This window comes from Petromyzon marinus, chromosome 10 (genome assembly GCF_048934315.1).
Source record: "Petromyzon marinus isolate PM22_M1 ecotype Great Lakes invasive population chromosome 10, UKy_Petmar_22M1.pri1.0, whole genome shotgun sequence".
Taxonomy (NCBI): Eukaryota; Metazoa; Chordata; class Hyperoartia; order Petromyzontiformes; family Petromyzontidae; genus Petromyzon; species Petromyzon marinus.
The window spans coordinates 2,903,260-2,927,618 of NC_133676.1; the positions used below are offsets into that span (position 1 = coordinate 2,903,260).

A 24,359-nucleotide genomic window follows, 5' to 3' on the forward strand; every position below is an offset into this window, starting at 1 on the left:
CAAGGTATGCTGCAGTGTCAATGTTTACATGTCCCGCTTAGTCTCTTGTCCTTCGATGGGCGCCCATCGATCCATTCCAGGGGCCCAGAGGTGACAGCATTGCATGCCCTCGTGAACATTACAAGGGCTGCAAAGCCATGTTTACTGGGCTGTACAGTTGGGACACTGGGCTTTATGGCTGGGACACTGGGTTGTATGGACGCTGGGCTGCATGGCTGGGATACTGGGCTGCATGGCTGGGAGATAATGAGTTGGTTGGGCTACATGGCTGGGACGCTGGGCTACATGGCTGGGATGCTGGGATGCTGAGCTGCAAGGCTGGGATGCTGGGCTGCATAGCTGGGATACTAGACTGCATGGCTGGGACACTGGGTTGTATGGCTGGGACACTGGGTTGTTTGGCTGGGACACTGGGTTGTTTGGCTGGAATACTGGGTTGTTTGGATGCTGAGTTGTTTGGCTGGGACACTGGGTTGTATGGCTGGGACACTGGGTTGTTTGGCTGGGACACTGGGTTGTTTGGCTGGGACACTGGGTTGTTTGGCTGGGACACTGGGTTGTTTGGCTGGGACACTGGGTTGTTTGGCTGGGACACTGGGTTGTATGGATGCTGGGTTGTATGGCTGGGACACTGGGTTGTATGGATGCTAGGTTGTATAGCTGGGACACTGGGTTGTTTGGCTGGGACACTGGGTTGTTTGGCTGGGACACTGGGTTGTTTGGCTGGGACACTGGGTTGTTTGGCTGGGACACTGGGTTGTTTGGCTGGGACACTGGGTTGTTTGGCTGGGACACTGGGTTGTATGGATGCTGGGTTGTATGGCTGGGACACTGGGTTGTATGGATGCTAGGTTGTATGGCTGGGACACTGGGTTGTTTGGCTGGGACACTGGGTTGTTTGGCTGGGACACTGGGTTGTTTGGCTGGGACACTGGGTTGTATGGATGCTGGGTTGATTGGCTGGGACACTGGGTTGTTTGGCTGGGATACTGGGTTGTTTGGCTGGGACATTGGGTTGTTTGGCTGGGACACTGGGTTGTTTGGCTGGGACACTGGGTTGTTTGGTTGGGACACTGGGTTGTATGGCTGGGACACTGGGTTGTTTGGCTGGGACACTGGGTTGTTTGGTGGATGCTGGGTTGTTTGGCTGGGACACTGGGTTGTATGGATGCTGGGTTGTATGGCTGGGACACTGGGTTGTTTGGCTGGGACACTGGGTTGTTTGGCTGGGACACTGGGTTGTATGGTGGATGCTGGGTTGTTTGGCTGGGACACTGGGTTGTATGGATGCTGGGTTGTATGGCTGGGACACTGGGTTGTATGGATGCTGGGTTGTTTGGCTGGGACACTGGGTTGTTTGGCTGGGACACTGGGTTGTTTGGCTGGGACACTGGGTTGTTTGGCTGGGACACTGGGTTGTATGGAGGCTGGGTTGTTTGGCTGGGATACTGGGTTGTATGGATGCTGGGTTGTATGGCTGAAACGCTGGGTTGTATGGCTGGGACACTGGGTTGTTTGGCTGGGACACTGGGTTGTTTGGCTGGAACACTGGGTTGTATGGATGCTGGGTTGATTGGCTGGGACACTGGGTTGTTTGGCTGGGATACTGGGTTGTTTGGCTGGGACACTGGGTTGTATGGCTGGGACACTGGGCTGTTTGGCTGGGACACTGGGTTGTTTGGCTGGGACACTGGGTTGTTTGGCTGGGACACTGGGTTGTATGGTGGATGCTGGGTTGTATGGCTGGGACACTGGGTTGTATGGCTGGGACACTGGGTTGTTTGGCTGGGACACTGGGTTGTATGGATGCTGGGTTGTATGGCTGGGACACTGGGTTGTATGGCTGGGACACTGGGTTGTTTGGCTCAGTTAGCGGTGCTGCTCACTGGCAGTGGTGAGCTGCAGAAGCCCGGGAGCTGGCAGCCAGTAGGGGCCGCCCGACACCGACCGTGGGCTGGAGACGTTGCCGAGAACTCTGCGGCTAATGCCACCGCCCGCCGTCTCGACCCCCCCCCCCATGCCTTCCGGGCAAGGGGCGTACACTGCTAACCTGCACAATTAGGTGTAATTTAGAGCTCTCAGCCGCACATAATGAGTGGAGATAATAGGTTGGTTGGAATAAACTGCAGAGCTGTGATTGTGTACCCATTGGAAATGCCTCACTAATTAAGTGAATAGATTTAACAAGATGTGCATATGACCTCAATGTATTAATTTAATATAAAAAGGTAAAGAATAGTATTTAGGCGAGCTTCATCGTCCACTGCATGTGTCGTTGTTGCTCACATTCCGGATGTGTTGATTAAAGGTGTCCAAAAATAACAAACACAGGGCCTGTTCTACTCTTTAAAAATAAGCTAAAATAACAAACTTTTCAGTCCAACTGCCCAAGGGCCACATGCGCACACAAACCATAAACCGCATCCAGTGCACAAACCATGGCAGATGATGCAGACACCTGATGCACAAATGGAAAATTAAAAACTCTCCAGTGTGCGACTGTGGTGGTTCTCCAGACCAGACCGTACAACATGCCCAATACACAAATACGAAGGAGACATCATAGTGATACACTCCGTTATTTGAGCTTGACCACCTGAATATGAAATTGTCGTTGTTGCTCTGCATCTACATCAGCCAAATGTCTTACAACAGCAGAGTTGGGCCTGTTAGAGGCATGCTACTACTGTGTTGCCCATTGTTCTGGGTGAGAATACTCCACAAACACCTTGGGGACCTGCTCAGTGGAGTACAACAATCTTTACAAAATATGTATAGATGTACTATGATAGTCGATTGTGAATAGTGAAACCATAGATATACACGCGTCTGTTACACCGTCTACAAAGAACACCCATGGAAAACACCGGTCCAGAAACCCCCATATGCCGATGCTAATTTATTTAATGTTCAGGTTGTGAAACAAGAACCCTTACTTTCTATTTGCAGGTGTATCACTCCTAATCCACCATGATAAAACGTAATCTATGTGTAACAATGAGAGTGCTTCTTTGATCATTTTCAATTTATGTATGTTGAACTTCTTTCACACCGTACATATGCAACCGTGCTCATCGGAGGTACGGGGGCAGGACAACATACTGAACACAAAAAGCAGTTCTAAAGAAATGAGTTTTCAACTTAGAAAAGATACAATGCCTAACCTTTGTAATAAACACAATGATGAATTTAAATATAACAACCAGCCAGTGAGATGCATTCATTCAATCTAAAATAAAAACTCTGCCATAACAGTCTCATGGTGTCATCTGCATGCATTTGTAGCTGCGTTGCATAAATCACACACGTCTGCTGTGCGTTCAATGTTTATCGCGGCCCTGTGATTTGCATTGATGTGCCAAAGCCTGCAATGCAGCGATTCATCAGCCGTACAATTTCAGCAAGTTGCCTGCGAAGAAAACCATTCGTCATTCAATAACAAATATGGCGCTATGAAGTAGCGATGCATGTTATGACCTGTTTTGGTAGTTCAGCTGCTCCTGAACGTTTTATAGATTGGCATATTTGCGATATCAATCTCGATATCCTTAGCACGCACCAATGTGGTATTTATTTCATTGGGCACTCATCTTTGCAATGGACTACATAAATCTTCAATCGCTCTTGAGCTCTGCACGGTTGGCTACATACGGTGCGAAAGAAGTTCAACATACATAACGTACACACTTAAACTCCACGTGTATGCCTTAAACGTTTGTTATGCCCGGTAGAATTTGTGCTATATTAAAGCCGTAAAAAAAAAACGCTAATAATTGTAGTGAATCAATATTTGCGAGGACGTCACTGCTGTGCAAAGGCTTATGCAATTGGCTCTGGAACCACACAAACAGCAATAGTGGCAGCAACGGAGACATGGCAAAACCGCAAATCCTCAGAGCGACCCACAAGCCTGACCCACGTGGTATGGCCAGCAGCCCAGCACTGCGGGGCTCTCGCCCAATAATTGAAGCCACATCTGCAGGTGGGCGGGAATCTAAGTGCGAGTGCATGCGGCTGGTGAGAGAGAAAAAAGGGCGGGCGGGCGGTTAGGCGAGTGCTTGAGTGGGTGGGTTACGGGGTAGGTGGGTAAATGGACACGGGTGGGTAAATGTGTGTGAGAGGGTGATTGAGTTGCGTACTTGTACACTTGTGGAATTGGCGGGTTAGGATGTTCGCGGGTATTGTGCGTGTGCGGAATGGGTTGTGCACGGGTATGTGTATGGCGCTGCATGTGTGTGTGTACACGTGCAATCGGTGGGAGAGGATGTGCATGGGTATGAGTGCAGGGGGCCGATGTATACTCACTGCGGCAGGAGGTGGCGTGCTGGGACACAAGCTGCCGGCACACCCCACACGGCTTGGGCCTCCGGAGGGTCCGCACACGAAATTTATGGCCACCAAGGGCTGGCACCTCCTCCTCCGGCTACAGAAAACAAAAAGACAAAGATCACATATTTCGCCTTTAACAGATCGTTGGAGCAAGTGCTGTAAGCGAGCACCTATTAAGGCTGGCAAGGTACACGAGGGAGTGACTTGCCAGCCCCACCCCCGGTCGCCTTTGCCTCCCCAATGATGATGTTGACACACTGCACAGACGAAGATATAGACACATACATAGACAGCCACGCAAACTCACAAGCACACACACAGATACACAAAAACGAAATCAACACGTGTGCACAAACCCACAGGCACAAATACACACACATATAGACACAAAAACACAAGCACTGGCGAAACGCACACAAACACACACTTGTACAAATTATTATTGTTTGCATCAACCGTGGACACGACATTTCAACGCGCTTCATCTCCTCGGATTGCTTCAGCCATGCCCTGGCCAAACAAGGTCATTCTCGACAGCAAGACATGATGGTCGCGGTTTATCTCCAGCTCTGACCTAGCCTTAGGATTCGCTGTGGATGCAGTCTGCACAAGGCACTTTGAAGAGCTGTTGCTACCATGACCTGATCACTGCGCAGTAAACGCACCGGCCGTCTTTGTAACGGGGATTGAATGGAAAATTCGAGGCCACAATCTTTCTTTGAATATTCCACCAGAGCCCTGCAGGCAAGGGACATGTGTGCGTGCTTTGAGTTATGTGTAGACTGATTAAAGGAATATTTAAAAATGGGGAGCATTACATACTCGAAACACACACCACCTCACTACCCCCACACAGTAATCAGCCCCTAGACATACACCACCTCACTATCCTCACACAGTAATCAGCCCCTAGACACACACCACCTCACTATCCTCACAGTAATCAGCCCCTAGACACACACCACCTCACTATCCTCACACAGTAATCAGCCCCTAGACACACACCACCTCACTATCCTCACACAGTAATCAGCCCCTAGCCACACACCACCTCACTATCCTCACAGTAATCAGCCCCTAGACACACACCACCTCACCATCCTCACAGTAATCAGCCCCTAGACACACACCACCTCACTATCCTCACAGTAATCAGCCCCTAGACACACACCACCTCACCATCCTCACACAGGAATCAGCCACTAGACACACACCACCTCACTACCCTCACAGTAATCAGCCCCTAGACACACACCACCTCACTATCCTCACACAGTAATCAGCCCCTAGACACACACCACCTCACTATCCTCACAGAGTAATTAGCCCCTAGACACACACCACCTCACTATCCTCACACAGTAATCAGCCCCTAGACACACACCACCTCACTATCCTCACACAGTAATCAGCCCCTAGACACACACCACCTCACTATCCTCACAGAGTAATCAGCCCCTAGACACACACCACCTCACTACCCTCACACAGTAATCAGTCCCTAGACACACACCACCTCACTATCCTCACAGTAATCAGCCCCTAGACACACACCACCTCACTATCCTCACACAGTAATCAGCCCCTAGACACACACCACCTCACTATCCTCACACAGTAATCAGCCCCTAGACACACACCACCTCACTACCCCCACAGTAATCAGCCCCTAGACACACACCACCTCACTATCCTCACACAGTAATCAGCCCCTAGACACACACCACCTCACTATCCTCACACAGTAATCAGCCCCTAGACACACATCACCTCACTATCCTCACACAGTAATCAGCCCCTAGACACACACCACCTCACTATCCTCACAGAGTAATCAGCCCCTAGACACACACCACCTCACTATCCTCACAGAGTAATCAGCCCCTAGACACACACCACCTCACTACCCTCACACAGTAATCAGTCCCTAGACACACACCACCTCACTATCCTCACAGTAATCAGCCCCCAGACACACATCACCTCACTATCCTCACACAGGAATCAGCCACTAGACACACACCACCTCACTACCCTCACAGTAATCAGTCCCTAGACACACACCACCTCACTATCCACACAGTAATCAGCCCCCAGACACACATCACCTCACTATCCTCACACAGTAATCAGCCCCTAGACACACATCACCTCACTATCCTCACACAGTAATCAGCCCCTAGACACACATCACCTCACTATCCTCACACAGGAATCAGCCCCTAGACACACACCACCTCACTATCCTCACAGTAATCAGCCCCTAGACACACACACATCACCTCACTATCCTCACACAGTAATCAGCCCCTAGACACACACCACCTCACTATCCTCACAGTAATCAGCCCCTAGACACACACCACCTCACTATCCTCACACAGTAATCAGCCCCTAGACACACACCACCTCACTATCATCACAGTAATCAGCCCCTAGACACACACCACCTCACTACCCTCACACAGTAATCAGTCCCTAGACACACACCACCTCACTATCCTCACAGTAATCAGCCCCCAGACACACACAACCCCTCACTATCCTCACACAGGAATCAGCCCCTAGACACACACACCACCTCACTATCCTCACACAGTAATCAGCCCCTAGACACACACCACCTCACTATCCTCACAGAGTAATTAGCCCCTAGACACACACCACCTCACTATCCTCACACAGTAATCAGCCCCTAGACACACACCACCTCACTATCCTCACACAGTAATCAGCCCCTAGACACACACCACCTCACTATCCTCACAGAGTAATCAGCCCCTAGACACACACCACCTCACTACCCTCACACAGTAATCAGTCCCTAGACACACACCACCTCACTATCCTCACAGTAATCAGCCCCTAGACACACACCACCTCACTATCCTCACACAGTAATCAGCCCCTAGACACACACCACCTCACTATCCTCACACAGTAATCAGCCCCTAGACACACACCACCTCACTACCCCCACAGTAATCAGCCCCTAGACACACACCACCTCACTATCCTCACACAGTAATCAGCCCCTAGACACACACCACCTCACTATCCTCACACAGTAATCAGCCCCTAGACACACATCACCTCACTATCCTCACACAGTAATCAGCCCCTAGACACACACCACCTCACTATCCTCACAGAGTAATCAGCCCCTAGACACACACCACCTCACTATCCTCACAGAGTAATCAGCCCCTAGACACACACCACCTCACTACCCTCACACAGTAATCAGTCCCTAGACACACACCACCTCACTATCCTCACAGTAATCAGCCCCCAGACACACACCACCTCACTATCCTCACACAGTAATCAGCCCCCAGACACACACCACCTCACTATCCTCACACAGTAATCAGCCCCTAGACACACACCACCTCACTATCCTCACACAGTAATCAGCCCCTAGACACACATCACCTCACTATCCTCACACAGGAATCAGCCCCTAGACACACACCACCTCACTATCCTCACACAGTAATCAGGCCCTAGACACACACCACCTCACTATCCTCACACAGTAATCAGGCCCTAGACACACACCACCTCACTATCCTCACACAGTAATCAGCCCCCAGACACACATCACCTCACTATCCTCACACAGTAATCAGCCCCTAGACACACACCACCTCACTATCCTCACAGTAATCAGCCCCTAGACACACACCACCTCACTATCCTCACACAGTAATCAGCCCCTAGACACACACCACCTCACTATCATCACAGTAATCAGCCCCTAGACACACACCACCTCACTACCCTCACACAGTAATCAGTCCCTAGACACACACCACCTCACTATCCTCACAGTAATCAGCCCCCAGACACACATCACCTCACTATCCTCACAGTAATCAGCCCCTAGACACACACCACCTCACTACCCCCACACAGTAATCAGCCCCTAGACACACACCACCTCACTACCCCCACACAGTAATCAGCCCCTAGACACACACCACCTCACTACCCCCACACAGTAATCAGCCCCTAGACACACATCACCTCACTATCCTCACACAGTAATCAGCCCCCAGACACACACACCACCTCACTATCCTCACAGTAATCAGCCCCCAGACACACACCACCTCACTACCCCCACACAGTAATCAGCCCCTAGACACACACCACCTCACTACCCCCACACAGTAATCAGCCCCTAGACACACACCACCTCACTATCCTCACACAGTAATCAGCCCCTAGACACACACCACCTCACTACCCCCACACAGTAATCAGCCCCTAGACACACACCACCTCACTACCCTCACACAGTAATCAGCCCCTAGACACACACCACCTCACTACCCCCACACAGTAATCAGCCCCTAGACACACACCACCTCACTACCCTCACACAGGAATCAGCCCCCAGCACAAACTGCCTGGCAAGCGCCACCATGCTTGTGCGTGAGAGGGCATGATATTGACAGGAGAAAAAAATTAAATCAATTATTTCTCAATGCATACACATTCGAACAATACATGACAAATAGGGCTGTAGACTGTTGGTGGAAGTGCTGTTTGTGAGCACCTATTAAGGCTGACGTTGCACGCAAGACGGCGGGGCAGGCAGCATCATTCTCAGCTGTCCGTCACCTTCCCAATACACTACTCATGTTGACCACCGCTGCACCAGATACTCATGTAGCGCTGAATTCACTCGCCACTGACATCGAGTCGTGGCTGGGTATGAAACTCGTATCGCAGAGTTTCTCACCGCGGTGCACTGACCGCATTCATGAAGACATTACCCACACAAACAGGAGTATACGCACCTTACTTACAAACAGAAAAAAAAACATCAAACAACAAAACATTCTCAACCAAACCTCCCTCCCCCCCACCTGTGCACAGGTCAGCAGCTGGCATTTGCTGCCAATGATTGCGCAACAAAGCACATTTCACCGTTAGAGCTGCTTCAGTGCCAAGGAATGAAAACAGCACATCTCCGAAAACAAATTTCAAGCCCCGGGGGCACAGTGCCGAGCAATTTTTTGTTAGCCGTGCTCAAAATGAACAAGTGTCGCTGCTCTATCTGCCGCAACGACCCTGGCACAGGTGAGACTGAAAAATGTTTGTTTCATCGGTAGACGTGTTTGTTTTCGCGGGCGAGACGAGTGTTTGTTTAGGTGCTAGCTTCTTTTCCCCTCTCTCTCTCTATCTCTTTATTTATTCTGCTCGCGGCCTGCGGAGACGCCCGGCCACGGGCGGGTAACCCTGAACCCCCCCCCCCTGCGAGCGCACCGACGCCACTTCCTGTTCGCCCGAGCGTTGCAACAGAAACCCACAGCGACATGAGGGTGCTGCACCCTCCAGATACAACGCGCGCATGGCACAAGCGACAGATCCAGCGATTGCGGACGAGAGGCGAGACGGCGAGGCCGAGACGAAGCCCTTGGCGGCTTGGGCTCGCCGAGCCACGCACTTCTGTGCCCCAAATGGCAATTGCGCGTCTGTGTCACAGGGGAAGGCCCACATTAAAAAAAAAAAATGCAATAGAATTCTAAAAGCAATTGTAAGTAACTAAGGTGACCAAAGATATACCCTTCAGAGAGGATGAATATGAAAATATGATTTCCAGTACAGGTGAATTAATTATTAACTCACCATTCTTATTACATTATCTATCCAGCCTACATACAGTGAGGGAAAAAAAGTATTTGATCCCCTGCTGATTTTGTACGTTTGCCCACTGACAAGGAAATGATCAGGCTATAATTTTAATGGTAGATTTGAACAGTGAGAGACAGAATAACAACAAAAAAAATACAGAAAAACGCATGTCAAAAATGTTATAAATTGATTTGCATTTTAATGAGGAAAATAAGTATTTAACTCCCTCTCAATAAGAAGGATTTCTGGCTCCCAGGTGTCTTTTATACAGGTAACGAGCTGAGATTACGAGCACACTCTTAAAGGGAGTGCTCCTAATCTCAGCTTGTAACCTGTATAAAAGACACCTGTCCACAGAAGCAATCAATCAACCAGATTCCAAACTCTCCACCATGGCCAAGACCAAACAGCTCTCCAAGGATGTCAGGGACAAAATTAGACCTACACAAGGCTTGAATGGGCTACAAGACCATTGGCAAGCAGCTTGGTGAGAAGGTGACAACAGTTGGTGCGATTATTCGCAAATGGAAGAAACACAAAAGAACTGTCAATCTACCTCGGCCTGGGGCTCCATGCAAGATCTCACCTCGTGGAGTTGCAATGATCGTGAGAACGGTGAGGAATCAGCCCAGAACTACACGGGAGGATCTTGTCAATGATCTCAAGGCAGCTGGGACCATAGTCACCAAGAAAACAATTGGTAACACACTACGCCGTGAAGGACTGAAATCCTGCAGCGCCCGCAAGGTCCCCCTGCTCAAGAAAACACATATACATGCCCGTCTGAAGTTTGCCAATGAACATCTGAATGATTCAGAGGACAACTGGGTGAGAGTGTTGTGGTCAGATGAGACCAAAATGGAGCTCTTTGGCATCAACTCAACTCGCCGTGTTTGGAGGAGGAGGAATGCTGCCTATGACCCCAAGAACACCATCCCCACCTTCAAACATGGAGGTGGAAACGGTATGCTTTGGGGGTGTTTTTCTGCTAAGGGGACAGGACAACTTCACCGCATCAAAGGGACGATGGATGGGGCCATGTACCGTCAAATCTTCGGTGAGAATCTCCTTCCCTCAGCCAGGGCATTGAAAATGGGTCATGGATGGGTATTCCAGCATGACAATGACCCAAAACACACGGTCAAGGCAACAAAGGAGTGGCTCAAGAAGAAACACATTAAGGTCCTGGAGTGGCCTAGCCAGTCTCCAGACCTTAATCCCATAGAAAATCTGTGGAGGGAGCTGAAGGTTCGAGTTGCCAAACGTCAGCCTCGAAACCTTAATGACTTGGAGAAGATCTGCAAAGAGGAGTGGGACAAAATCCCTCCTGAGATGTGTGGAAACCTGGTGGCCAACTACAAGAAACGTCTGACCTCTGTGATTGCCAACAAGGGTTTTGCCACCAAGTACTAAGTCATGTTTTGCAGAGGGGTCAAATACTTATTTCCCTCATTAAAAATGGAAATCAATTTATAACATTTTTGACATGCGTTTTTCTGGATTTTGTTGTTGTTATTCTGTCTCTCACTGTTCAAATAAACCTACCATTAAAATTAGACTGATCATTTCTTTGTCAGTGGGCAAACTTACAAAATCAGCAGGGGATCAAATTTTTCCCTCACTGTATATATAGAGTATATGCAAACGTTTCCAATATAGCCTTTGTGTTCATTATAACAAGCACCTATGAAGGATGGCACGGCACACAAAGGAGTGGGTGGCCGACACCATGCTTGGCCGTCTTTGTCTCCCCCAGTGCTGATGGTTACACACTGCACCAGGTACTCGTTAAAGACTGGGTTAATCTAAGGTTGGCCCAAAACCGGTTCATATATTCGCAACTGTTTTTGGCAGCGAGCGGGCATCGAACTCGGGTCGCCGGGTTCGTGCGCTAACTGCTACACACACATACACTTGTTCTTTTCAACAGACTAATTATAGGTCTCAGCGGGTTTTATACAATGTCACAGCCTCTTAGTAGCTCTAGATATTGCTTGGAATTACAGAGTGAGTTTAATTAAAGATGCTGGGAGAAGCCTGGTTGCTGGGAGCTGTCTGCAAAGCCGCTGGGACACTGCACAGATACAACACAGCAAGGCAGCCAGGCCCTCCACTTTCGCCCTCCAGCCAATCCATCAACTGAACCCTCCAGCCGAAAACCTCCAGCAGATCCTCCAGCCAGGATCTCCGGCTGAACCCTCTTGTAGGCAGGAGTCACAGCCAACATTGTCCAAGCATACTCTTTGGTTCTTTTGGTAAAGTCACGGAGGTAGAAAAATAAATTAAAACTACCTATGTGACTTTACCAAAAGAACCAAAGAGTATGGATTCCTGCAGTCACGAAAGCTTCAAATGAAGATTGTCCAAGCAGTCAACCTTTGTCGGCTCTATGCACAGTCGTTCCAGGCCGATCGCTCTGCTAGCTGCCAATCCAATCCCAGATCAATTTCAAAATCACATGCAATTTTCTTCGAGATCTTGTGGACTTGTGCCTGCCTACTTCTTATCTCACGCTACTCCTATCCACACACTCTCCTCTATATCATCTCATCTCACTCTACTCGCCTCCAAACACTCTCCTACCTCTCCCCTCTCATCTAAGCACGGTACTCACCTCCGTGCACTCTACTTATTCCCGCTCATCTCACTGTACTCCTCTCGACGCACTCTCCGCTCCAGCAACCGAGGCTTTTGTCGAAGCCCAATCAATCTTCGCTCAGTGGGAGGTCGCTTATTTTCCTCTGCTGCCATCATTATCAGGAATTCCTTTTGGCCAGCCGTCCGTGCTATCGACTCCCTGTCCCTCTTCAAGTCCAGGCTCAAGACCTTCCTTGTATTTTGTCGATGATTGACTGACTGCCTCTCTCTGTAAAATAAAGACACCCACTGTTTCTGTACACCACCTTGAGAAGCCATGTCCAGAACTGTTTGAATTCACCGCTGAACGAGGGCTTCCACATGCCTCACGTTTATTCTATCATCTACAACTGCAAAGAGCATTTTGAAGGAGACCCATGAAAAGTGACAAACAAGCCAAATAAAAGATAAAATACACAGAGCTATGAAAAATCATTAGGAAAGAGATAAGCCATTTAAAAACACACATTTGAATGAATCTCATAACAAGCAGTGGAAGCTTTAAAGCAGCAAAAAGTAAGTTGATGACTGGTAAATCACGCACATTGATGCATAAAACATGATACCTGTTCTGGGCCTGGTTGGGATGGACACCACTTCCTGAGGTTTGAATTGCCTCAGCCGGCACCGGTACAGAGGCGGTTAAAGCATCGCTAGATCGCCTGTGTTTTCTTCTGACTCCGATGTGAAGTCTCCGCTACTCTTATCTTAGCAGCTGCTGCCGCTGCGAGTACACTCGAGGAGGTAGCGTGAGCAGACACTCACCCCGAGCCAGCGACGCTTTACGAGTTCCCGGTGGCGTCAGCCGCCGACCTCTTTCTTTCCTCGTCTCTCCTGAACCTAGCGGCGGGCCCGCGTGCTCGGCGTCGACTTGCGGCGTCAGAATCGACGGCAAAGAACCCAGCTGCCGAGCCGTCGCCCCGACTGAGCACCTCGCCCAAAACCTATCCTTTCATATCACCACGTGATTGTAAACAATGGGCCTATGATAATGGGGCCCCGCTGTTGACACATGGGGGAAGTTGGCCCGAGAGGTTTGTTTGGCTAGTCCCCGAGACCCAGGCAGCTCCTCGTGCCACAGCCGGCCAGGCACAGTCTGCGGCCTCCCATTCTCTCTCATTTCCCACAAATGTGCGTTTGTTTTTTATTCATTCGTTCGTGATGTAAATTGAATAGAATACACTTCCAACCACTGATATTCTATTTCGACTTACCAGGATTAAGCATCGGATTACATTCTGTTCTCTCTACTATTCTATGAATCATTAACAAATCTCGGAATGGGTTGCATCAATGAACAATCGTTTTAAAAGGCTGCCCGAGTGGCAATATTAACTTTCGGCTCCGCGTGCTGCCGAGGATGGCATTTGTTAATAAAGGAAAGCAGCCCATCCATTTCACTGAGCATGAAACACAAACGCTTTCTTAATTGACGGGAAAGTTTCCTGCACGCAATGTCAACAGCGACTCTATTCATCACACGCCGCATGAGGAATTGTCGAATCGGCCCCGACAGCAGCAAGAGCAAACAGACAGGGCCATGTGGACACAGCGGTGAGGTCCTGCTCAGTGTCAGCTCTGGCTGCTGGAGGCCCTGGTCCGTGGCACCAGCAATGGTGCCTACTCCGATAGGAACAAACGCAAACTTGAGACATCGAAATGACAATTAATAAAAAAAAAACTGGCTTGGGCAGGACCCATCGCTAGATGGGATGATGGCCAATGGCTGAGACCGGTGATGGAATGGCAGCCAAAGGAGAAGACACGTCACAGAGGACGAGCACCGTGGAGATGGAGCCTTCCTCCAGCAGAGAGCAAACAGTGCCTGATGATGATTCATACTTTCATGGAGCCAGGCGTCGTGCTGCTGCCTAATAATAGTGCTTTGGAGCTAAAGCTTGGTGGACCACGAAGATTTTACTCCCAAAGCGCCAGAGGTCTTCTAACGCCGTTGAAACACGACAGGGCAGGCGCACTTAATAATAACCGTGTTTTGTGTGATCCCCACACTGAGGCGGCAAGTGTCAATGCAAGGCAGCTGCTGCGGCAAAAGCCACCGCATACCCCCCCCCCCACCCGGTGTCAACCCAGGTCCCCCCTGGTCCAGCGAGAAGTGGAAAAACCACCGAGCCTGTCCACTGTTAACCGGATAACGGCGCCCAACAGCAGCTCGGAGATGCAGCTGCCAATCCATTCAACCGCGCATGAAAACAAACGGGCAATAGATCACAGTCTGAAGTGGCGACCTCCCAACCCCGGCAGGATCTCACGCACGAGAACACTACTTCAAGGCCTCTCAAAACGCTGGCGAGCATAGCGGGGACAGGATGTCCTCGCAGGCGAGCTGACCCACTTACGGCTCAAATGTCACTTGTCTTTAATTTGGAATGCGCTGGCGGAGGTGTTTTATCGCAGACCTGGTCGTGCACCCCGTAAGATGAGTGGGGGTTTAGTGGCCACATTAACTGACCACTCAAACTTCAAGCTTCGCCACAGACAAACTGAGAGCCGACCTTCAAACTGAACCAGACCTTCGGCTCTCATTTTCGGGCGTCCACTGCGTTTATTGACTTGTCCCGATATAATTGTAATTGACTTGCATCAACGTAATTAACATTTTCACTTCAATCCACTACTCGGTATGACTTCAATTTAAACACAAAAAAGGCAAAGGACCCCATATAGCCTTTAACCGACTGTCGGGACAAGTGTTGTTAGCGATCACCTATTAAAGCAGGCATGCATGGTGCATGAGCGGGTGCCGGGACCAGCACAATGCCTGGACACTTTTGTCTTTTACACACTACGTCAGTTACCAAATTATGCCTGTGCCCGCTGAGGGGAGGCCCAGAAACAATACAGATATCACTCACCACTATTAGCCATGGACTGGGATTAAAACTCGGATTTCCAGGTTCATGTCGCAGTGTGCTAACCGCCGCACCCTACTAACAAATGCACACGCGAAACGGAAGCGAGGAATCGCTGGCATGAGGCTCGAGCCCAGCCAGCGCAGAGCCTCTCTATGCGGGAGCAGAGAGGCATGCACAGCTGGTGACCGCATGTCTGTCACGGCAGCCGTGGTGACGGATGTAAACACACCCCTAAGCCGTGCCCCGCGGGTCATCCCAGCGCCAAAGGATCCAAGAAGTGAAAATCATCGCCGCGATGTTTAACCACAACAAGTTCTTCTCCTGCCAGTGCTCGCCGGCCACGGTAGACGCCCCCGGAGATTTGTTTTCCTCTCTGCGCCGCTCATCGGGTAAATCTTTGGGCGTCGGAGCGACGCGGACGCTCCCTCGGGACCACGCAACCGGCGCGGACGGCGCCGCCTCGCCCGCCACCGCGGAAACAGTAGCCACCGGCGAACGCGCCACCGGCGAATGCGCCACGTGCACACGTGCTCGAGCCGCTCCACAATAGCCTAAACAAATAGTGATTGACCCACAGCCTGATCATTTAATCACCAAGCAGGAGAGAGTCTGCTGGGTTTCCACCGGCCTGAACAAAACAGGGGAGGGCGGGGTGCGGAGAGGGGTGGTGAGAGGGGGGCACTCGCAACACGGGCCAGGAATCGGTCGCCGACTCTTTAATGAAGTGGAGACTTTACAAGTGACCTTTGGCATGCCTTGTCAAGCGGGCACCTCCATGTGCTCCCCTCCCCTCTTTCCCCCTTCTGCCGCCCACACCCCCAACCCGCACGTCTGGCTCGTCGCTAATGGGCTGGCACGCTGCCCACTTACGCCAGCATCACTTATATCTTCACCATTTGCGTGTTTGTTTGAATCAATTTGTCAGGACACATGGCTGAGCTGTCGCTTCGGCTTTTCCTATTCTGGCCACAGCAGCAGCTCAGGGTCCTTGGCCCTTTCCCAGAATGCAACAGGGCTTCTTAACTACACATTCCTCACAGTTTGTGCATTGTCAGTCACTGACAAAAATAGCCAAGAAAAATCCAGTGCACAGAGAGACAGGAAAATAAGACGTGTGCATTGCGCCTCTGGAGCTTTGTAAAGCTCTGTCGGGTGAAAACGCTGACCATCTTGGTTCGTTTGTGAATTCCTCTTCACTTTGCTAATGCAATTTATTGCCATTGCTTTTTGACAACTGCTCTCCCCGAGTGACTGACAGCTCCGAGGCTTGGCCTATACGTGTGCGGAAAGCACCTGCAGAGATTTAACAATAAGAACAAAGGTGAGTAATTATGATAATGAAATTGGGTGATAATGGGAATTAATGCACGATTGATGACAACGACAAAGTAATTAACGCCAGAGATAACAGACGGCAGATGGAGACGTACGACGGAGGTGAACGTGGGAGGATGACGGACACGTCTCAAGGATTCGCGGATGTCAAAGAGTTCGCAGCCTCTCCTTTTGATCAGCGTCAGCAAACCTAAGAGCGGTTCTCCCATCCGCGACTCCCCCAGCTCACCCCTCCACCCTTCCACCTCGCCCCGGACCCCGTGCTCTGCCACGCTTGCCCTGAACAGGGCCGTCAGCGGGACGGTGTGGGAATCTGTCGCGGTCCTCAACGCCGCCCCCCCCCTTTCTCCGTGGCTCCAGAATCAGCCATCCGGTGCTGCTGGGTTAATCTGACGCCTTTTGTGCTCAACTTCCTTGGCAGAACTGCCGGAATTAAGCAGCTTCAGTTGAATGTTATGTAAATAACCCATCTGGAGGATTCCAGAGGAGTTAATCTTGCGAACCAGCCGTGCACACTGGGCGGCAGTTTAATTGGCTGCCTCGAGCTAAGTCACCATGCAGTTAATAAAACATGTCCTCAATTTAAATACTACCCACTGCCATGTCAATAATAATGGCAGCTTCTCAAAATGTATTGCATTATTTATAGCTTATGCAACACAAGTGGTATGGCTTGTCCAGCGTCCAACAAAAACCTCAGGCTCAATTAACCAGGAGCAAAGGTGCCCTAATTTAATACCGCTCTATGGTTGTGATGATTTTTAGCTGCTCTGCATGCTCAGTTGAGGTGCAGAGAGGTGAGCACCAGGCTAGGCCTCAGGGAGGCCCAGAAGTTCACACTGCGGTGCAGACCCCTCTCCCTGCGAGGGCCCCACATTCTCACGTCAACGGGGTCGCGTACAGCGTGAGATCGCAGGGCACGATACGCGAGCGAGCGCTCAGAATGCCAACTATTCGAGGCCCAGGTGGGACTCCCCGGGAGCCATGTGAAGGCAGCGGCGCACCCCGCTGTGCTTGCGCTCGGCAGAGGTAATGAATCACGGTGGGATTAGCACAGCGTGGGTGCTGCGTGGGAGCGCACGCGGCGAGAAGCGGCGCCGCTCCTCACCCCGTGTCTGTGCATGCGGCAACTTTCACGTGCTGCTGCTCCTCATCAGCAGCAGTCTCGGACACATTTCCAAAGCGCTTAACTATATGCATGTTGAACTTCTTTCACACCATACGTAGCCAACCGTGCTGTCTTTACGTGCTGCGAAGTGAATGCCGCCTAACAGGCCAGCGCACTTCCAACGGTGTTATAATACGATTTGATGCGCCACACGCAGCAGATCGGCAGATGGCTATCAAGTTCGTCCGTCAGTCCACGGCCGGGTCCAAATGCATTCTCCCCACTGAGCTACGGTGGCAGCGGAGCAGCGGCGTTTGGCCTAGACTTGGGCCCTCGTCGCTCGAGTGACAACTGGAGCAAAAAAAGTGCATACAGTTCGAGCAAATGTGCAGAGGGTGTGAGGTGCGGGGTGTGGGGCGAGAGAGTGGGCCAGGCAGCATTGTATTATCCGCCATACAGCATTGTATTATCCGCCATACAATTCGGTTTCCAGAAATGTGACGCATTGGCAAATACGAGATGTGGCTTCCCCGTTCCCTCCGAATTGCTGCGAGGCGGTTTTGAAGGAGGAGCGTGTAGGTTTGCAAGGCGGGGGAGGGGAGCCGTGTGCCGTGGAGGCAGGGTGTATTTATCAGCTCACAGCGATGAGAGTAAACACCAGTGTGAGCTCCTTCACATCCTTAAGTCACAGTCTCAAGTCACGCGCTTTGCTTAGGTGAGTTACAGCACGTCGTGACCCTGCCACGGTGCACCGTGAGCCAGAGTCCGAATATTAAGATTTCAGCCGGACGGCAGCAAGGAATTTCTGCCTGCCGTCTGCCCAAAATAAATCTCCTCTGCTCTCGCAAAGCGATAACATTGGGCAAATGCAACGGTAGACTGCTCCCCACATGTTCACATCGCGTTCGCTACGCGTCAAATTTGAAATGTGGTTGAATGACATGGCCCAGAAAAGAAATCTGCGTGCGTGCGGGACGGTTGAACTCGCTGGGTGGGCTACATGGCTCCCTATCAGCTCACACATCGCTTCACCGCAATCTGATTAGCGGCGAGCAGCACACTCGAATGGTTTTTCAGAACACTTTTGCTTTTGTGTGACATGCCACACAATCGCCCTGCGTACGTGTAAAGAGGACTGCGCACTACCTCAGCTGCAATGTGCTGCTGTGTTTGGTCCCAATGTCTCCCACTTCTTATTCGTAAATGAGAGTGATTCCTTTGTCTTTTCCCCTCCTAGCAGTCCAGTGGATATCGGGTGACATCATGTGGGACACCTGTGGGTGCTCGGGGTCCTTTGTTAGCTCTGCACAATGACAGCAGCCCACCTAGGAGGGCACGCCAATTGAGAGCCGTCCAATTGCCCGTCCGATGTGAAGTCACCCACACCGACCCACAAGCACACCAACCACATCACCCTCACCGACCACAACCAGACCAACATATACCAACCCAATCCAACCCGCAAGAGTACACACCGACTACACCAACTACATCAACCACATGATTATACCAATATATACCAACTCATGCCAGCCTACAAAAACATGTAATCAATGTACACCAACCACACCAAGACACGCCAACGTATAGAAACCACACCAACCATGCCAATACATAGTGATACATGAACGTACACCAATCCACACGACAGCACCGTCCCACCCAACACATACCAAAAAATACCAACAAGTACCCATATAACCCAATATACTTCAACCGACAACCAAGTCACCAATGTACACCGACCATAGACTGACACCTGACCCAGACTAACGGGCAATGGACCAGCATACACCTCCGAATAGCAAGTTTGGATACGTACGGTGTGGATACAAGTTGAACATACATACAGCCAGCCACGCCAACAAAAACATGTGTTTTGGTAGTGCTTGCTTCCAACTCTAAACGATTTAAGCACACATCATATTGCATTATACCACATCCCCATTAAAGGAACACAATCATTTCTGCTCATGCCCAATGCACTCACCAGCACAAACAATCGCAGTTTGAGTCTAATCAATTAAATAGCTTATAAAATGTCAATGTTTTTTTTTAAATATAACAATTTCTGTGAAATAACTCGTCAGTCCACATATTTTGGCATATATATAAACTTTCAAGGCAAACACTGAATGAAAGTACAGAACCATTTTATAATTCTCAATATAAATTTAAGAACACACAAGAGGACATTGAGCATAACTGCAAACAATCAGTGAGAAATTCCTTTTTATATAATTTCCCAAGCATAGGAATGAAAATAAATTATCATCCATTTGTTCATTGCATTTATAAGATCTGTGATGCATATCTAGGTAATTGTTTTCTGCGTGGACACAATGTACCCGTTTACAGGCTGAAACAATTCGACTTCTGTTCCCCAGAGAGGATATTGAGCGGCACAGACAATAGAAACGTCCAGTGATGAAATTGCTTGCGTGGGAAGAGCCTCACCTTCTTGGGGAGAGCTTTCCTTACCCAAGATTGTTTAGACATTCAACCTAAATCCCAACGGCCACGACGAGCGTTCGTAACGGACGATGGCGCAGAGCGCCGCGCACGTGAAGGATGACCAGGCACACCGCTACGTACCCAGAGTGCGCACGACCCACAGAAGAGGGACATTGGCGCGATGCCCGAGCCGTGGACAGCGCCGGGCGATGGTGGACCTCCTGAGCTCGACGGCACCCACCTGGCCCAGCCAGCCGTGCTACATGTGCACACGTGCACTCCGCGCAGGCAGCCGGCCAACTCCAGAGCTCGCTACGCTCACAGGCAGAGCGCAGCACGCGCACGCAAACTCAACGCACGCACACCTTCCCGCCAAGGAGCATTAGGACCCCACCCAGACACCCTGCCCCGCACCGCTCACACCATTTACAAAACAAACGCTCACCATCCCTACCCAACCGTTTGCCGGGGCTGCCGTCCCCCCCCCCTCCCCACTTCAAATGTTGCTCTGCATCCCTAAGGTCACCCCCCCTACCCACCCCCAAACCTCAAGCCGCCCCGGCTGGCCCCTTCTCCTTATCCCCGACTCCGCCCCCTCTTCCCCTTCTCCCCTAGCTTCCCGTACCCCTGCTGGCCCTACCCCTTCTAAGTTTCACCTCCCACTCGTCTACCTCCCGTCTCTACCCCACCCGGTCCTAATGCCGCCTTCCTCCTTCTGTCCCCAAACCCGCTCAGCACCAAAAGCCGTTCCCCCCTCTCCTCCCTTTAAAAAGTTAGCTCAAAGAGAAAGGGTGTGGTTGTTAATTCTCCATGCAAATCCTCAAACACGATCACCCCCGGCTTGAGTTCGTTTCCTGAATCCTGAGCTCTCTCTCATAATTTGATTGCACCGTGCCCTCTCAAGCCACGGCTGGGTCTGCGCACGGACCGAGAGAGGCCCGCGAGTTGCCGTGCGGTCGCCGAGACATTCGAGTGTTTCATGCCGGTGCTCGCGCAGAGCTTTATCATTTGTCCGTCGCCGACCGGTACGCCCCCCCCCCCCCCCCCCCCATAGAGGAGCGGTGAACCGCTTCATCTCAGAGCTCCATTGTTGTTGGGATAGAGAGAGGGCAGACCGACAACGCGGCACACGGGACTGGGGACAGGACGCTGCAGATCCCACGCGAGTTCTCCAGCAGAGCCTCGGCGCTGCCGGGGAAGAGGCAGTGCCCCCCTCTAACGAGACGCCCGCAGCTGTCGTCTGCTGCACTCAGCTCCCACCCCCACCGAGCCCTTTTTACTCCCTGCCTTCTCCAATTCCCCACCCGCCCCACCCAGCAGAGACAGAGGGTACGCACATCACCTCAAGAGGGGGAAATGCACGGAAAAACCCGCCAGGGGTTAATGTTGTCTAAAAGTAAATGAAAGGCTGAGAACCCTTGGGCCACGAAACACTGCGTAAAAGCTATGCACATTTACAAAAAAAAGTTTCCTGCCACTAAGTGCAAGCTACATCAGCGTGATGGAGAGGGGACAAAGTATGATGTGGTGCACGTAATTCACTCTATTTCTTTCTCCGAGCCTCACAATTTAATTGATATAAGCCCATTGCCAGACAGCATTACCCTCCATTAAATCCAGCGGAGAGAAATGGGGGTGGACAGGGATTCTTGGCTGCGCCACCCCCGAGGACACGCGGCACAGACAGTGACCCCTGGCTGCTTCGCTGTCACATCGCGCCGAGCACATCCGTCTCGCGCACGGGGCCAGCAACGTCGCAGAAAGCACCGGACGCCTTTCCAATCGGGTTAATGCACCCAGAGATTTATTGGCGGGTGGAGCCCTTTGCCGCGACCGCTCGTGCGACTGCAGTAATTTAATCATCTCAAGGTGAGTGCTGTGAATTTACGGCGATGGCGTGGGCGAGACGAACAATGCATTAATGCCACGGGCCTCGTGGACAAACAACACGCCCTGCAGGTGAGATTCGCGTGGAATTTTTAAATCGTCTCCCGCTCATACAGTGTGTGACCAACAACGTCAGCCGTTTCTGCTGCCAGAAAAGATCAGAATAAAAGCATTCCAGCGAAATTGTCATAAGTTCCAAATGAACTAAGCCTCCTGTCAGAACAACTTTGAATTTTTTGCAGTGGAAGATCATGGGTTCACGGGCAATAATCCCTCCCGTGGCATTGGGCGATTGCCCTGCTCATGTCTGCTTACTAGATTAAAAAAGGTCTCCAAATAACAATTTAGCTTCACTATACAATTTAAAATAGCGTTTACCTGGGATAACCCACCCAGTCAAGTGAGGGCATACACACAGCTAGACGCACATATAGAGATGCAAAAAGATCCCCTGTACAGCCATACAGTGGGGCAATTACTATGAATGGTCATTTTTAAAGGCCGACACGATATATTGTACTAGAGCGTGCAACATCACACAGGGCCACCTTGGTCTCCCCAGTTCTATATAGACAAACCACCACACCATGTACTCATTTAAGTCAGAGTCACCCAAAGATAGGTGCGGGACAGATTCAAATGCTACTTGTCTCTTATGTTAGCCATGGCCGAAAATCAAAGCCAGGTCACTGGGTTTGCTTTGGAGTGCTCTGTGCTTACCACCATGCCACCCCTATTGACATTCACATCCCCTTCCACAAAGAGATACACACACACAGATATACAACACACGCACACATACACAACACACGCACAAATATATTATACACAACACAGATATTCAACACACAGATATATAACACACATATATACGACACAACAAAAATATAGATATCCCCTGTAGAGCCTTAAGAAGTGCTGTTAGCGAGCACCTGAAGGCCAGCACAGCACGAGGGGGTGGGTGGCCAGCACCACGCCCAGCTGCCTTCATCTCCTCAGTGGCAATGTTTACGTGCCACACCAGGTACTCAGTTAAGGCTAAGTCAACCTAGGGGAGGCCCAGGACCGGTTCAGATGAGCATCACCGATGTTGGCCGTGAGCGTTAATTTGGGTCCCGGTTTTGAAGTGCAGCGCACTAACCGCTATGTCACCGCTCCCCAATATACAAAGCACACGCAGATATACACACACGATCAAAGAGTTTTGGAGCAGTCGTTACACAGCTGCTAGTTCAGTGTTTATCTGCATTACAAACGGAAACATTTACAATCCCGATAGTTGTTCATCGAATATTATATCAAGTTAGCGGTTTGTGAACATGTTCCAGTACAGGTGCACATACAGGCAGCATCTGGACACAAGCACATTGTAGCTCCAAAAATCTGTCCTGGTGCCATTACAGCACGTACGACGCACGAGTCAAGAGATCACGGAGCCTCGAGAACATTCCACTGAGTAAACACCAACACTGACTGCTGCTACGCAATCGCGATGATCATCATAATACATTATTACCATTGGCTTCTTATGAAACCAGCCGGGCAGGAGGAAGGATAGTAGTGCCTTGAGAGACCGCAGGGCGAGGTTGCAGCACGGCTGGACGCCGGGCATGGTGCTCGCGGCAGTGGGCAACGCCACGCGTCGGTGCGCGATGTCCCGTGACCGATCGCCGCTCAGCCAGGGTCCAGTGGCACCACCACCACACCCAGTTTGGCCTTCCACAAAACGTCGATGTGAAGTTGGCCGCCACTTTCTCCAAATTCAAAAGTGGCTCCTATTACAACTTCCTGAGCTTGGTCATAGGACTCGTACGTTCAGGTGTTCTGAGCGAAAACAGTCCCAGCAATGCATTGGGGAGACGAAAGGACATTCTCTCCTGGTACCCAGCAGAAGCAAGGCACCTTAATTCCATTACTGCAGTGGGGAGCAGTGGGAGGTGGTGGGAGGGAGAGGGTTGGCAGCCAGTCAACTGACACACGCGGCATGGGAAATGAGCACTAATCTTGGCGCACAGATTTTGCCTGGGCTGAAAATAGTTTGTACGACACCCTAGTATTTGTATAATTTTTATGTGAGCACGCCTATTATT

General features: G+C 50.6%; 1 protein-coding gene across 7 annotated transcripts in view; it reads right to left on the reverse strand.

The window, feature by feature from the left end:
- Window positions 1–24,359, reverse strand: part of LOC116941107 (tensin-3-like) — a 91,275-nt gene that overhangs the window by 48,813 nt on the left and 18,103 nt on the right. For 5 of the 7 annotated variants that reach the window (XM_032951747.2, XM_076066043.1, XM_076066044.1 and 2 more), the window contains one exon: window positions 4,306–4,423. In XM_032951747.2, coding sequence (XP_032807638.2) covers window positions 4,306–4,423 — 118 coding nt within the window. Of the gene's footprint in view, window positions 1–4,305; window positions 4,424–20,523; window positions 20,791–23,785; window positions 24,195–24,359 lie in introns of those variants that run through there. The other 2 variants (XM_032951752.2, XM_032951753.2) reach the window with 2 other exon arrangements.